This window comes from Castor canadensis, chromosome 1 (genome assembly GCF_047511655.1).
Source record: "Castor canadensis chromosome 1, mCasCan1.hap1v2, whole genome shotgun sequence".
Lineage (NCBI taxonomy): Eukaryota > Metazoa > Chordata > Mammalia > Rodentia > Castoridae > Castor > Castor canadensis.
The window spans coordinates 30,854,201-30,871,197 of NC_133386.1; the positions used below are offsets into that span (position 1 = coordinate 30,854,201).

At 35.0% G+C, this 16,997-nt stretch overlaps 1 protein-coding gene across 2 annotated transcripts; it reads left to right on the forward strand.

Moving 5' to 3' along the window:
• Positions 1-6,728: 6,728 nt before the first annotated feature.
• On the forward strand, positions 6,729-12,984 carry LOC109687503 (trace amine-associated receptor 2). 2 transcript variants are annotated; one of them, XM_020165409.1, is made up of 2 exons: positions 6,729-6,781; positions 11,985-12,984. In XM_020165409.1, exons 1-2 carry the CDS (start codon positions 6,729-6,731, stop codon positions 12,982-12,984), a joined length of 1,053 nt encoding a protein of 350 aa, XP_020020998.1. The 2 variants fall into 2 exon arrangements, with proteins under 2 accessions (XP_020020998.1, XP_020020999.1); XM_020165410.1 differs by lacking the exon at positions 6,729-6,781 and adding an exon at positions 7,539-7,562 and having other exon boundaries at positions 11,989-12,984.
• The last annotated feature ends 4,013 nt before the right edge of the window (positions 12,985-16,997 follow it).

A 16,997-nucleotide genomic window follows, 5' to 3' on the forward strand; every position in this document is an offset into this window, starting at 1 on the left:
ACAAATACTGTGTACACATGAATGTAAATGGAAAAATGATACCTGTTGAAACTGTTCCAGGAACAGGAGGCGAGAGGATAAAGGAGGATGATGGAAGGGGTGAATTCAAGTCTGATATAAATGATATATTGTAAGAACTTTTATAAATGCCACAATGTATCACCACCCAACACAACAATTTAAAAAAAAGAAATCATCAGTTTTTAACCAGTGACTTAGGTTCTTTGAAATTGATACATTTCTTTAAGAACCATTGACTTAGATATTTAAGAAAAAAGAATTATAAAGTTTTCATTTTATATAATAGGGTGAAAATTTAGAAGAACAATGAAGACTATAATATATTTAAAGATGAGTTCAGAAGCCCTGGTTGTGAACTCTTGTGGTTGGGCCTCATTGATACTGGCCTCTGCTATATAGCCATACAGAGTAGCTTCTCCAAAAATTTGTTCAAGCAAGGGAGAGAGAAATGATAATTGATTTTAATGAAACATTGTTCAACCAATCAGGGAAATATATTTCTAATGTTACTTCTTGAAATTTAAACATTCTAATATTTTCTGAAACTACTTGACAGTCTAGCTCAGGGATTCCCAATATTTCCCATTCTGAGGATTTAGTATTGCCTATGACAAACATTTTACAGGTTACTGTAAAGTGAGAAAATGAAAATGATTTAATGAGGTTTTTATATTGGAAAACTTATTCAATTGAATGAATTTTCTTTTGTATAAGATTATGTCCTGGACAAGTGTCCAGGATTAAAGTGTTATTTTCTTTTCTAAAAATATATCAATAATAAGAAGATTTTAAGAAGTGGTCTTATTTGACAAATCTATGTTTTCCCCAAAATAAAAAATATTATTTATGAAATACCAAAATCTGCCAGTTCAGCCTGTGAAAAACCCTAATAGCAAGAAAATTTTTTTTGGCAACAGTGGCTTATGGTGAGTTTCAAATGTATCCTGAAGGCACCTGTTCAGTTCCAATCAGTGAAGGAAGTAAAGTTGTCAGGATTGCTAAAAACACAGTCACAATACAGTGGAAACAGACACCAAAGACAGCCAAATCCAAGCAAAACAATTCTTGCTAAAAAGAAAAAAGCTAACCTGTACAGTATTTCTCTTCTAATAGAAGAGCATAATTTCTTTGGTATATGCAATTTATTTATAATTTTAACTTTTAAAGTACTCATTAAGGGGCAAACAAAATGAGGATATAATTAAGAATTTTCTTGTATAAGCCAACCAGGGCTGAGGTGTAACATCAGTTGAATGGCAAGTCTTTCAGATAAGTTACACCTTGATTTTTGCTATGATACCAGCTCTGTAAAACGTGTACATCACATAAGAAGGTAGACTAATGCGCAAATTACTGCATTGCTTTGCTTGCATCAGCTCAAGTTTTCTTTCTTAGATTTACACTTGGCCTTTGTTTAATAGTTTGAGAATTCCCTCAAGTGTTTGACCCTGCAAATAAAATTCTGTGATAAATGTTTTTCTATCTTCATTAAGTGCAACAACTTCCCCAGTGACTTATAATGAAATATTGTTTTCCATCATGACCAACACCAAAGAGCAGATGTGTTAATTATATCCTCTTGTCTTCTATTTCCTCAGAAGTCTGGCAAATGAGAACAAAGTGAGAGAGATGCTGCTTAGACTCGTCCCTTTGGACCAGGGGCTCCAGTTAACAAATTAAGTGCGGTGGGCATTGGTAAACAGCTAATCAACACATTTAATTACTGTCATTAGCTATTCTCTCAAGATTGCTTTTAACAAACAGAAGGTTTGCAAAGAGTGATTATATCATACCCTTGAAATGTGTTGATAACTTTAAATGGCTTAAAGTTTTCTTGTCTGTATATTCTCCTAGGTATAGAAAATTATGGAAAGTTTGGGGAATAAAGAAAAACACATAGATAATAAATTGTTTCCCTTTTTGGCTCATATTACTAGGAACAATAAAATAAAACACACACAAAACCCCACAATAACACCTATTTTATTAATATGTACCAGATTAAAGATGTAATTACCACTTTGTTGCAATAGAAAACAAATAAATTGTCAGTTAGTTCTCTACTTAAAATGTAAAGTGAGAAATGGTGGTCATTGCTGGGATAATGCAATCATGTCTTCTTCATCACTTCTGTTTTACCACCATCAGATAAGGTCACAAACAACAGAAGGCAGAAGTATTACTTGTGATGTATCCCAGAAACAATATACTGGCCAGAGTTTGTATTCAAACAATGGTGATTACTAGTCATTGTTCAGCAATGTTGCACAGCAGAAAGCAATTTATTAAACCTCTTCCAACTTCAGTATTCTCATTGGCAAAATGCATAGCCTATAGTTTTCAGAGTTCTTGTGAAGATTTATTCATCACATATTCACTCACATAACAAGTATTTATTGGACACCTATTTTATGCCAGTCATGGTGTTAGCTAGATGCTAAGCAGAGAGATGTAAGAAATGCCAGTGTATTCTCTAGCCTTCTATAATTTTTGTGGATACAAAATGAGGCTTTCTGGGGATTAATTTAGAGCCTATGGCCAACAAATCCAATTTATTATTACTTGTAATTCACTTTACTATTGCCAAGTTTTTAATTTAAAACTTAAAAGTATATCCCTGAGCTCAGATTGAACATTATATATCACCCTTCCTATTAATTGATATAGCAAACATTGGAGGTCACTGTTGTCATCACAACAGTGCCATCTCCTAGTTTCTCTTTTTCTCTATCCAACTCACATAAAATATACCAGTGTTTTTGCCTGTCTACTGGACTTATTCTTTTAAAAATTCTATATGTGTCAAAATGACTGAAAATCTTCTACTTACCCAACATTCTCCTCCAACCATCTCTATTAAATGACATCACTATCCTTGCAATCACTCAAACTGGAAATCTGGGAATAATCCCTGACTTCCTCTTCTTATTCCCCACAGCCAATTAAGTGTGGGCCATACATTTTAACCCCAGCCCTCATTCTTCCACCCAAGGACCCTCAATGTTTCCCACAAACAGTTTTCATTCCTCAAATCTTGGTCCTTCCAATGCATTCTGCTCCCAGTAGCATATTTATCTGAAAACTGACCTTGACCATGTCTTTCTGCTGTTGAAAGTCTTCAAATGGTTATGTACTTAAAAAAAACTGTCTAAAGCTTTAAAAATTAGCATATATTAATTTTACAAAATAATGGGCTTCATTACAACATTGTCATATTTGTTCATAATGTACTCTGATTATATTCACCTTCCACTTTCTCTTGTGCCCCTCTCCCCTTCCTGTTGGTCTACTTCCTCTTCCCAAATTGTCCCCATTTTACTTTCATATCTTTAAGAAAAATCTGAATTTCACATATGATAATGGGCAGTATTTGTCTTTCTGAGTCTGTCTTATTTCATTGACTATGGTTACCTCCAGTTCCATCTGTTTTCCTGAAAGTGATACAATTTCATTCTTGTTACTTTTTGTAGAGGATCATAATCCTCCAATTTTTTAGCTAGTATGGAAGTTCTGTGATTTGTCCTGCATATTGTCTTGGCATTTTTTGAGGTAGGGATTTGACCCTACAAAAGCATGTTAGGCCTAGTTCTATGACTGCACATGAAGTGTGGTGTTGGGATGATTTGTCTTTACAAAACATAGTTTTTAATAAATATTAAGTGGAACATGTAGCAGAATATATATAAAGTATGAATATTAAGTATGAAAACCACCACTAACACCCTTGCAGCCTACACTCAGTTCAAGAAAAACAACACTATTGGTTATTTGGCTATTAATTGAAAGACTGTAGGCAATTAAAACTTCTAACCAGTGATTTGGCCTTGATGGTCAAATTCCAATGCAGAAACACATGAAATGAGAAAGCAAGGCAACATAAATACTCTAAAACAAGGCTACTCCAAAACAACAAACATTAATAACAGTGAGGTGAAAGAAATTTCAAAGAATTTTTAAAAATGATTATAAGAATGATCAATTAAATTAAATAGGAAACAAATAAATGACTGAATGAATTACAAACTCAAAGAGCTGAGTAAAATAAAGAAGACAATATAGAACATGAAAGAGGTATTCAATAAGGATACAGAAATTCTAAAAAAAGTCAAATTTTTTTGAAATTCTAGAAATGAAAAGCTCAATAAGTCAAATAAAAACAGAGAAGAAACTCTCTCCAGTAGACCAGCTCATATTGAAGATAGACTATCAAGCCTGTAAGGGAAAGTAGATATAATAGATTTATTTTTTATTATTATATTATTGTTGTACTGGGGATACATTGTGACATTTACAAAAGTTCTTACAATATAACACAGTTGAATTTACCCCATCCATCATTCTCCTTTATCCTCCTCCCTCCATTCCTGGAATAGTTTCAACAGGTCTCATTTTTTTCATATTCATACATGAGTACATAATATTTCCACTACATTCACCCTACTACACCCTTTTGTTATATCCCCTGCCCCCCCCATGTTAGATTTCTCAACAGAAACTTTAAAAGCAAAAAGAGCATGGAACGATGCCCTAAAAGGAAATAATACTGACCTTTATTACTGTACCCAACAAAGCTATCCTTCATAATTAGAAACAAAGTCTCCCATGATAAACAAAAACTAACACAATTTATGACTACTAAATCACAACTACTTCTGAAGAAGATACTTAAAGGCATCTTACACACAGAAGAGGAAGGTAAATGCAACCATGAAAACATGGATGGGAATAAATCTCATAAGGCAAGTAGATATGCGAATTAGGAGTAAAGAATAAAGCACTACAAAACCTGTAAATGGCAAGAAATATTACATACTTTCAAATAATGATTCTAAATATTAATGGTCTCCATTTTCCAATCGAAAGACACAGATTGTCAGTTTGGATTAAAAAACAAGACACATCCATTTGTTGCCTACAAGCAATGAACCTCACTGAACAAGACAAACATAGGCTTAGACTGACAGCATGGAAAAAGATTTTCTAAGCAAATGGAGCCTGAAAGCAAGCAGGAGTAACTATATTGATATCTGACAAAGATCATTAAGATCATATCTTAATATCTTAGGACATAAAGTATTGACAAATACAAGAAAACTGAAATAGTTTCCTGTATTTTATCAGATCACTATGGAATAAAACTAGAAATATATAACTAGAGAAACTATAGAAACTACTCAAACATATGTAGAATGTACAATTGATTCTTGAATGCTCAAGAAAGTCATTGAATAAATAAAGGGGTAAGTAAAAAAATTTCTAGAATCAAACAAAAGGAAAGACAACTAACCAGAACCTTTGGGACATAGCAAAAACATAACTGATAGGGAAGTTTATAGCTATTAAGTTCTGTCATTAAAAAGTTAGAAAGATTCCCCAAAATAACCTAGCAATGCCCTTCAAGCTATTAGAACAAGTCAAATCCCAAATAAGTAGGCTCCAAAAAATGATAAAAATAAGGGCAGTAATTATAGTGACTAAAAGAACAATACAAAAAATCAAGGAAGTAAAAAGATGGTTCTTAGAAAAGATAAATAAGATTGTAAAACCCTTGGCCAGACAAACATACACAGAGATCAATGGAATAGAATAAAAAATCCATAAGTAAGCCCACACAGATCCAGTAATAAAAGACAGCCTCTTCAATAAATGGTGTTGAGAAAACTGTATATCCACATGTAAAAGACTGAAGCTAGACCCATATCTCTTACCCTGTACAAAAATGATTCAAAATGAATCAAATATTTAAATATAAGGCCTAAAACTTTGAAACTACTACAGGAAACATAGGGCAGACCCTTGAAGATGTGGGGATAGGTAATGATTTTTTGACTAGTACTCCAATTGCTTAGGAAATAAGAGCAAGGACTGAAAACCGAGATTGTATCCAAACCAAAAGCTTCTGCATAGCAAAAGAAACAATTATCAGGATGTAGAAAGAACATACAAAATGGAAGAAAATCTTTTCCAGTGAAGCACTTGGCAAAGGATTAATATGCAGAATATGTAACAAGTTCCTTAGATATATTCTAATAATGGTGAACATTGAAAGGTCAGGGGAAAGAAAGGCTCATTCACCTTGCTCTACAGAGCTTTTTTTTTTAACTTTTCCAAAAACACATTCAGGCTCTAACCTTCCCCTGCTACTATCTCCTATCTAGATAATTAACAGAGAATACTTAAGTAATTCTTTACAGAACCAAGAAAATTTATCCAGTACTACCCATTATCTCTTCCAGAAGAGACAGAAGTTATTGGTAAATTTGAATAGTAATGTCTTCTGCTAATTATTAAAAAATCAAATTCTAACATCTTGGTAAACAACTGTAAGTTTCATGTACATTTTCTTATTAAGCCATAATATAATTGAATCTTCTTTGGAATGAAAAGAGATTTTTGTTGTTGTCTTTCTTTCTCTTCCTCAAGAAGAGCTACTGTGGGAAGTTGAGCCAGGACTACTTACATATTTTGTGGGGCCCAGCACAAAATGTAGAGCCACTTGCTAAAAAATCATTAAGAATTTCAAGAGGGAGACAGCAGAACAGTCAGGCAGATGGGAACCCTTTGAAGCTCAGCAATCCACGTGGCTATTAAAGTTGTATACCCATGTGGTCACCAGCAAAATAGCCATAATTTTAATATCAGGACCCTGGTATTCTGTAATGACCAGTGTTCTATTTCATCTGCATCAGAGCTATCTTTGCCTTCCCATGCTCTTATCAATGGAAAATGAATTATCACATTTCAAAAGAAGAAGACAAAATATAGGCACTTAAACAAGGGAATACATTTAAACCAAGTAGCGTTTGAGATTTTGGCATAGTCATGGAAGTTACTTAAAAAGATAACATGCCCACTTTCTCCAAGTTTCAAATTGTTGATGGGATGTACTCTTTTATTCACAATTACATAAAGGAAAAAAAAAAGAAAAACAACAATGTTTTTGTTTGTTTTCTTTTCTTTTCAGTGCTGGAGATGGGACTCAGGGCTTCACACATGCTAAGTGCTCTACCACTGAGATACATCCTCAGGGATGTAAGGAAGGAATAGAGTAGATGGTAGAGCCTCTTCTCAGTGTGAGGAATACGCTACAAAATACGGACTGTGATTGTCTCAGGTCTTCTAAAGGGCTGGAGGACACAAATCAATTTTTGTACGTGAAACATGGAAGTCATCCACGTATGGTTGGGATTATGTTCTATAGACCCACCCATAATTCAGTGGTTCAAATTTACTATTATAACTTTTATGTAATAGCAAACCTGGAACCTTTAGCGCTGCAGCCAAAGAAAACCCAGGTAAAGCAGATTCTCCTGAGAGGTTGAAGAGTGGGATAGGCTCATTTAAGTTATTAAACTTGAGAATGGCAAGGATTTTTCCCCTCATTTTCAGATCCAGTTCCCTTGAGACTAATTACTAAATTACAAAACAGCACAGTTAACATAGTTCAAGTCTTCTAGTTCCACATAAATATTTATAGTCGATAGAAAAGAGACAGTTTCTTCCATAAGGAGTTAACAATGGCATCTTTTACAGTGCAGCAGGTATGTGGAGAAGGGATTATGAAGGAAAGATCTGTGTTTTCTCTTCCTTGAGGTTTTTAGGGAGGTAAATTGTCACCCTAATAATGCAGTAGTATTGTTGGTGCTTTGACCTTTCCCTTTTCCACTGGTCATGTTCAGAGAGAATATGCAGGAATGTAGAAGACTATTGAAGGCAAGGTTGATATGCGAGCAGGGTAATGTGCAGTGCTTGATAGTGTGTTGCATTTCCTAGGAAGAATATTTAGAATCCTGAGAAGGGTAACTCTTCATGAGCAGCTGAATAATTCATTTATTATAGGTGTTGAGGGCAAAAGGGAGTTATCTGGGGTAGGAGTTGTTTTGTTGAGACAGGCCATCACTATGTAGTCCAGGCTGGCCTTGAACTCATGATTCTCCTGCCTCAGCTTCCCACATGATGAAATTACAGGTGTGTACCACCATGCCCTGCTTACTTTACTTTCTTAGGAGAAACACTTTCTGGTTAGATCTACTCATGAGTATGGTGTTATTTCAAGGAAGGAAGGAAGGAAGGAAATAAGGAGGGAAGGAAGAAAGGAAAGTAGTCTTTGATAATATTCATTTTATATCACTCTTCACATGTATAATTTCACATGTTAATATTCATTCACATTAAAATTTGATAGAACTAGAACTGAAAGTAATCAATAGCTTGGATAAGTACAAAAAATTTACTGAAAGCAGAAAGAATGATTAGCAGGAGGAATGACATAGTTAAGTCCCTTAAAAGTCTTACAAAGTGTTTATTATAGCAGATAATGGAGCAATTAAACACTAATCAAATTTAATGACTAGGCAAAAAATGAGGTCACACTGGAAAATTATTTTAAAAATCATTGTTGTTACAGTTTTGTAGTTTAATCACTTTCTTTGGGGAATATAGAAAATAATTTTGTTCTAACAATTTAGTTAATAAAAAAATCTGGACATGGTGTTTTTCATAAGCTGATTAGGAAAGTAATTTATTGCATTCCAAATCTTTAATTTTTGTGTCTGGACCTCTTGTAGAAACATAACAGAAACAGAGAAACGATCCAACATACTGTTTAATTCTATTGCAATTCATGTATCTGCACACACTTACACTAAGAGGCTTAAAAACAGAAAAAATGACCTTTGAAGAATATAGCTTTGAAAATGCTGTTTGGGCATTAAGTTTTCTATGGATAAGCAATCTGAAAGATGTGAAAGATATGCTATTGAAGGGCTTAAACTAATCAAAGATGTCACATGCAAGAATTATGTCAAGCATCCCATGGAGAATGGTGATGCTTAAATTCAATTAACAGAATTGCTGGATGAACCCATCAAATAATTAGTTAATGTGCCCCTCTATACTCTGTGGCAGGTGCAGATGCACTTAGGTATTACATTATGTGTTTCAAAGATGTTCATTATAGCACTTAAAGTTGATTGGCTAATTAAAGTTTTTAAATGCGAAAAGAGAAATGAGTCAGCTCAGTACCTGATAATTTGAGACATGTAAGTACTGACTATGATTTTTACAAAAGTGGGATGGTAGGTAGATTAATAATGCCAAAGTGACTATACCAGAACCATAAAGAGTCTTGAGATTAAATCTCAAAATGCATTATAATTGGAAGTTGCATAAAAAACTTTGTTTGGCATTTTTCATTAAAGTGAATTTATTTGTTATTTTTCTTTGCTAAGAAGTGAAGTAATTTTAAAATAAGCCAACAAAATTTCCTTTGGGTATCTTATACTTTTTTTTTTTTTTTTTTTTTTTTGGTGCTGTGGATAAAGCCTAGGGCCTCATGCATGCTAAACAAACGCTCTACTACTGTGCTACATCCCGGGCCCTTCCCATGTTTCTTAATAAGCATACTGAGGGTGACCAGAATCATCCTTTCTTTTTCATAAGACTTCATTTTTTTTTATTCTGGCATTTTCTTCAGTAGTTATGGTTAGCTGGTCAGGAGGTGGCTAACAAGGAATAGCAAGTTGCTGGAAAACTCAGTACCAACACAGGGTTGTAATGTCAGGGTTGGTGAGAGATCCTTTTCTTGATTTCTTTTTCTTCCCCTTTTCCCACAAGAATGTTAGGAAGAAAGGGAGTGAGATGATGCGCACATACTAGAAACCCCCATTTTAGTTGCTAACAATGAAAGTTGGTTGAACACATTTCAGGAAATCATGGATAAAAATGTTTTGATGACATTATCTTTCAGGAATAAGAATTTTTTTTTTCTGTAAATTATATTTAGGGCATGATTTGGGAGAGATCTCAAATGTAGTTTGGTTGTGCTATTTTGTGGTGTCTAATCACCTAGGCCCCAGCTATAACTGTGTTTTATTTTTTTGCATTTCTAAAGTGTGTCCTATCACTCAGTTAGGCCATTTAATTCTCTGCAAGTGGGAATGTGGTTGGCAGAGGGGCAGAATAGGAAGGAAAAGGAAGATAAAATTGGCTTAAACCCATCCCTTAGACAGTAACATATTCCAGCTGGGATATATTGAGAAACCTCTTTGAACATTGACTTTTGAATTAACAATGAAAGACAGAACTGTAAAATAGGTACAGTGTATGGCGGGATACCTTTAGGAAGGGGGAAGGTGAATGGAAGAGATGGAAGTGAGGGGACAGGGTTGATGGGCTTCATATACATAAAGGAAATAGAATGATGAAACCTCTTGTAATTGCTTTAAGTGGGACAGAGAGGGGATAGTGGGGGGTAGATGGAGGGAGAGATCTAACCAATGTGCAATGTAAGGCTATTCAGAATTGTCACAACAAATCCCCCCTAATATAATTAATATACGCTAATGAAAATGAAAAAAAATCTCTTAGAATCAGTTGGAGAAAGCTTTTAATTTTAAATCTGCCCTTACTCTTCTGTAGCTAACTTTAATTGTCTAAATTTTTTTAAAAAAAATCACTGCCCAAATTTGAGAACAAAAAATAGTCTCCTTTGATTATATCCTAGCAGGGGACAGTGGTTTAGGATATGACAATGAAAGCAGGAACCCTTTCCTCTCATACCCTTGTCTCGCTTCAGATTCCTAAGTTCAGTTATGTCCTAAAAGAATTACATTTACAAGGTCTCAGATCTTCTTTTCATCCTTCTGTTTGGAACAGGCTTTTTTTTCTCTTTTAAAATCCTTCACACCCATGGAAATCCAGCTTAAAAAAAACAAACAAGCCACACATCCTTACAAGAAACTTTTTTCTAGCCAAGCCTGAAATTACCTTGTCTAGTTTTGATCTTTGGGTTTACATTTTCCCAACACCTTTCTTTGATCCATTAGTCAATGCTGTTGTTGCTTTTACCCCAGGTGCAGAATCATTCACGTTTCCCCAGGTGCAGAATCATTCACGTTTTAAGTGTTGATGTGTTTTGTCTCCAGAGTCTCTGCAACCAGGGACTATGCTGATGCTTTCTTGTTTCTTTCCTGTGTCTTGTGTACTGTGGGTATTCAACAAATAATTCTTGCTCAATTTGTGATGGTGTTTTTATTTCACAGAGGGTGAGAATTTGTCAGTTTATCTGTTCAGCAATAGTTGGGTCTGACAGGTGTGAGGACATTGGAGATCAAAAGCTTTCTGAAGAGTTAGTATTTACGTATGCTTTACATTTAGATAATGATTTCCCCCCAATGCATATTTAAGAAGAATATTATTCTAAGTCATGAACATGTTGCATTGCAAATATTTGTGTAAATGATAACCCATGGATTTTTGTAAGTAAAAAGAACATAACTAGGCCAACACAAGGAGGCATGTGGTTGTTCTTTTTGTTATAATAGCAAACTGTTTGTGGCCCTTTGTGTGACCCCAACACAGGAGCTTGCCATACTATGACATGTAGCCTGTAGTGTATTATATAGTGATTTGCGGAGACACACTGGGGAGGTAAGTTTCTTTACCAAGAAGTGAGGAGAGCTCAGCTTTGGATTCTGCCTACCTCTGATTTAACTGCTCTGGCTGGTGTGATACTTGTCCAGGCTTCATAATTTGCTGAAGAGGCCAACTACCAGATAAAGAGAGGTCCTTCAGTGACCCTTCTTCTAGCTTTAATGGGAAAAAGAAACAAAGTGTAGTGAAAATGATAGAACACTTCAATTAAACTATGTTCAAATAATAACCTTCCTTGTCCTTCTCAAATTCCTCCCTGGAATAATAAAGTGAGAGTGTGTTAAGTATTGGTAGTATAATTTGAATTGTAAAAGCTATAAAGTGAATAATTATCATCTAAGTCCATTGGATTAGGATTCTACAAAGTTATAAAGTTAAGATAAATAAATGGGGAAGATGTAAGTAATATTTTAACATAATTATTTTCCTTGAGTATTCTAGGTCTTTCTTGAATTTTTCTATGAAAGCATATATAAAACATAGAGATCACATCTACTTTCTAACAAAATCCCATGTGTTCTTGCTTTTCTGAAGGAACCATTTGATTGCTCTGAATACGGAAATGGATCGTGCCCAGAAAATGAAAGGCCACTAGCTATCCGAGCTGCAATGTATTCCTTTATGTCAGGAGCCATATTCATCACAGTATTTGGTAATCTTGCCATGATAATTTCCATTTCCTCCTTTAGAAAGCTTCACACACCAACCAACTTCCTCATCCTCTCCATGGCAGTCACTGATTCCCTCCTGGGATTCACCATCATGCCATATAGTATGATCAGATCAGTGGAGAACTGCTGGTATTTTGGGCTTACATTTTGCAAGATTCATTACAGTGTTGACCTGATGCTTAGTGTCACCTCCATTTTCCACCTTTGCTCAGTGGCCATTGATCGATTTTATGCTATCTGTTACCCTTTACACTATTCCACCAAAATGACAATCCCAGTCATTAAACAGTTGCTGCTTCTCTGCTGGTCAGTCCCTGGAGCCTTTGCTTTTGGGGTGGTCTTTTCCGAGGCCTATGCTGATGGGATCGAAGGGTACGATATCTTGGTCGCTTGTTCCAGTTCCTGCCCCGTCATGTTCAATAAGCTGTGGGGGATCACCTTGTTTATGGCAGGTTTCTTCCTGCCTGGCTCTGTGATGGTGGGGATTTATGGCAAAATTTTTGCTGTATCCAGAAAGCACTCTCGTGCAATCAGTAACTTGCCAGAAAATCAAAATAATCTAATGAGGAAAGACAAAAAAGCAGCCAAAACTTTAGGAATAGTGATGGGTGTTTTCTTGGTGTGTTGGTTTCCCTGTTTTTTCACTATTCTGCTAGATCCCTTTTTGAACTTCTCTACACCTGCAGTTCTGTTTGATGCTTTGACATGGTTTGGCTATTTTAACTCCACTTGTAATCCCTTAATTTATGGTTTCTTCTACCCCTGGTTTCGCAGAGCGCTTAAGTACATTTTGTTAGGCAAAATTTTCAGCTCATGTTTCCATAATACTAATTTGTTTACTCAAAAAGAAACCAAATAGGCTTATTCTGTATGAGTGATTTGAAGCAAAAGGACTTGAACTTAGTAGAATGAAGTTGCTTTAAGTGTGTATTGGGGTGGGGGGGGTTGCCTAGCATAGAAGGTTCTTAGTTTCTATGAATCTTCTCTTTGGAGTCAAACAGCCTCCAATTCTTCATACACCCACTACTTCCCAGTAGAGAGAAAAGAAGGAAAATTAGAAAAATAAATAAAAAATTGTAAAAAGTCAGGAATGGAATAACAATGAGCCACAAAAACGCTTTTATGGTTTTGGGGATCAGAAAACAGTTTGCACTGGAGGATTGCTCATTCTTCTCACCACCACACACATTTGTGTGATATTCCATCTGCTGCTTCTTCCTCTGTGTCTGATGAACAGTATTTTGAAACATCACATTGGTAAGTAAATATGGAAATAACAGTTTCAAACTTCATATTCTGTTAGGAAACAGTAATTTATTAGCCCAGAGTTAAACTTTTAGTAGATTCTACTGTTGTGAAGATAAACATTGTTTTTTTTAAATAAAAAAACAGGAAACAACTATCCAAGGCCATCGTCTCTACCCAAGTTCTCATTAGTGTATCATGTTAAACACACAAGTTGGCAACTTTTCGCTTTACTAGTAAGAGAATTCTCTCAGTGCCTCCTTTCTCCCTTAGGCACATTTGTACTGCTATTTGACATGCTTTATGTTTAATAAATGTGAGTAACCACCAAAAAAAGTTGTGTTTTGAATTCATCATTCCTTTTTGCCTCATATCTATACCTGTGTTTTTAAATAATAGAATAGTGGGAATGGAAAGCCAAGAAGAAAACTATTATTTACTGGAGGAGGGACTCTGGGAACTATCAACTTTACAATTGTATTTACTTTCTTTTTAATTGTATGTTAAATGAGACTCATTCACACCTGGTGGACTGTGATCAGTGACAGGCTAGAAAATGTTTAGCACTTGGCTCAAAGAACAAAAAAATCCCCCACCTGATTTGTAAAGTTGGGTGGTTTCTGTGGCATACAAACAAAACCCTCCTACTACAAACTGATTTTAAGCTAAGAATGTAATGTCAATTGGCTCTCAAAATTCCTAAAAATTTAACAACCTGTTCTTGAAATGGGCATGAGTGATTGCAGTATAGTCCTCACTATAAGCAAATTCTTAATGAAAAACAGATTAGAATAGAAGAAATAGATCATATCAGAATCCAACACTTGCAGTGAGGATAAGAATCATCCTTCACAAAGGTCACATGTTTTCTTTCATGTGAGAAAGGTAGACCTAAAAGGTAAATATATACATAAATTAGCATATACTATATATATATATATATATATATATATATATATATATGGAGAACACATTTGTAATAGTGGGCGTGTTTAAGAGGACTAGGGGAAGGTGGGAGAAGTGAATAATATCTAGATGCATTGCATCTGCGTATGAAGATGCCATTACAAAACACACTGAAAGCTGTTAGAAAATAGGGGAGGGAGACAATGGAGAGTGAAAGTAATAGAGGGGATTAATTTGACTAAAGTAAAATATTTACGTATGAAATACCATGGTGAAAACCCTTAAACAATGAATAAACATGTTAAAAAATGAAAGATAGAGCTGGGTGCTGGTGGCTCATGCCTGTAATCCTAGCTACTTGGAAGAATGAGATCCTGAGGATCTTGGCTGTAGGCCAGCATGGGCAAATAGTTCACAAGATTCCATCTCCAAAATAACCAGAGTAAAACAGACTGGGGGTGTGGCTCAAGTGATAGAGTCCTTGCTGAGTTCAAACCCCAACTACACACACACACACAAATAGAGGGCAAGAATGTAAAACATGTCCTGTTATGGGGTGAGTACTAGTGGGAAGGGGGAAGGTGAATGAAGAGGGTGAAGGAGGGCGAATATGGTTGATATACTTTATATACTTGTATGAAGATAGAACAATGAAACAATGAAATTGCTTTAAGAAGTGGGGAAAGGAGATGTGGGAGAATGATGGAGGTGGAAATTAGCCAATGTACAATGTAAACAAATATGGAATGAAACTCCACAGTACAACTATTATATCCTAATAAAAATGTTTTTAAAAAGAATCATCCTACCAAGTTTTGTTTTAGATATATCTGTGTGTGTATGTGTGTGTACATGAAGTGTGTTTCATTGAAATATTTTTGTTTAATTTGTATTATATCAATGAAAAAATAACATTTTAAAAACATACTTGCCTGTAAATGTGCTTTGATTTTACTCATTACACAGATTAAAATTAAAGTGACTACTCAGCAGTCAGTTTAAATATTCATCTTGCCAAAATATCTTTAGGTGACAGCCTAAAGATGGACCTGCCACATATTCTCTAAGTCTTGTATACTACCTCCCCATCCTTGTTGGCCTGGTGGCAGGTTGGTCTCTCCCTACAGTCTGTAGAGTAGATATGGAATAATATAGCTACTTTGAAATGGCCAGAGATACTACAAGCACAAAATAAGAAATGGAAGAAGAGAATAATTAAGCTAGGTACAGTGATGGGAGAAAATCTGATATGTTAGATACCATTGAGACTATTTGGCCATATTTTGTAATGAAATGATAGTGTTTATTATATTTTGGTATTTATTCATTTACTTTTTCCTTCCTTCTTCTTTCTCTTTTCTATTTTGGCACACACAGACTTTATGCCTTTATTTTAAAAGACCAATTGCTAAAAAAATTAATAAAATAAGAGTGTGGCCTTACTATAAGATAGAATTAGAGTAGTTTATTTACTCATTTATGTTTTTATTATCCTATTATTGTTATATTAGGGGCACATTATGACATTTACAAAAGTTCTGGCAATATAACATAGTTGAATTTACTCCCTCCACCATTTTCCTTTATCCTCCCCCACCCCAACAGTAGTTTGAATTAATGCTTACTTAATTTGCTTTCCAACTCATTAATACATGACTTGAAAAAATAAAAGCTAACTATCTTGGTGGGAGATTACCTGCTGTCATTTGTTGGAAAAGTGTGTGTGACTGTCTTTTTAACAGAACGATGATCTTTGTGATGGTTGTTTTAGTTTATACTGAGAAAATGTTTTAAAATGGCAGCCTTATGGGAGCTATAAAACTTTCTGTGATGCTTGCTTTTTCTATTAGAATCTTATTTGTATTCTAAAATTTTATTCTATTCTATTTTATTTTTTACAGTCCTGGAGAACAAACCCAGGGTCTCACACATGCTGGACAAGTGCTCTACCAGTGAGCTCCACCCTAAGCCCCTGTTCATTTTGAGGTGTCCTTCACATAGCCTCTCAGTAATGTTTCACTCAATCATCTCTTTTTATTGAAACAGATAATTTTTTAAATTTGCACTTTTTAGTTTGAAAATGTGGTCATCTTGGCTTATCCACAGGTGAAGCAAGCATAGTGACGCTGCCTTCTGGGTACTTGCTGCCTTTCCTCATTTGTTCAGCGTTCATTTTTTAGGGCTGCTCCAGTAAGCGCACCCTATACCCAAAGCTTTGTAGGAAGTTAAGATGAGAAAACTGAGCCCAGGAGACTAAGTAACTGGTGGCTCATACCACTAGTTACAGAAACAAGACTACAACCCACCTCTCATAACTTCTTTTTTAGTGTTCTTTGTTTTTAAAAGTAGTTTTTCTTTGTTTTTTTTTTTTTTAGCATTTTGGGACACTTTAACTGGCTTGTCTTCCTTCCTCTCTCCCTTCCTTCTTCCCTCCCTCCCTCCCTTTCTTCTTCTCTTCCTTCCTTCCCTCCCTTTTTTTTTAAACTGAGGGTTTTAGTCAAGTTGGTGCAAGTCACTAAAATAAAAATAAGCACTTCTCTCCCACTCCAATATCTTCTCATTCAAAGAGCAACCAAACCTTTCATGATTCAAACAATTGTTCTTCCCTTGCATATTAGCCAGCATTTAATTTAGCCTACACATCTCTATGCCTTTTTAATATGCAAGGTTTTAGAACCTTATTTTCCCAGAATGAAGCCTAAATGACCATGAAATTATTGT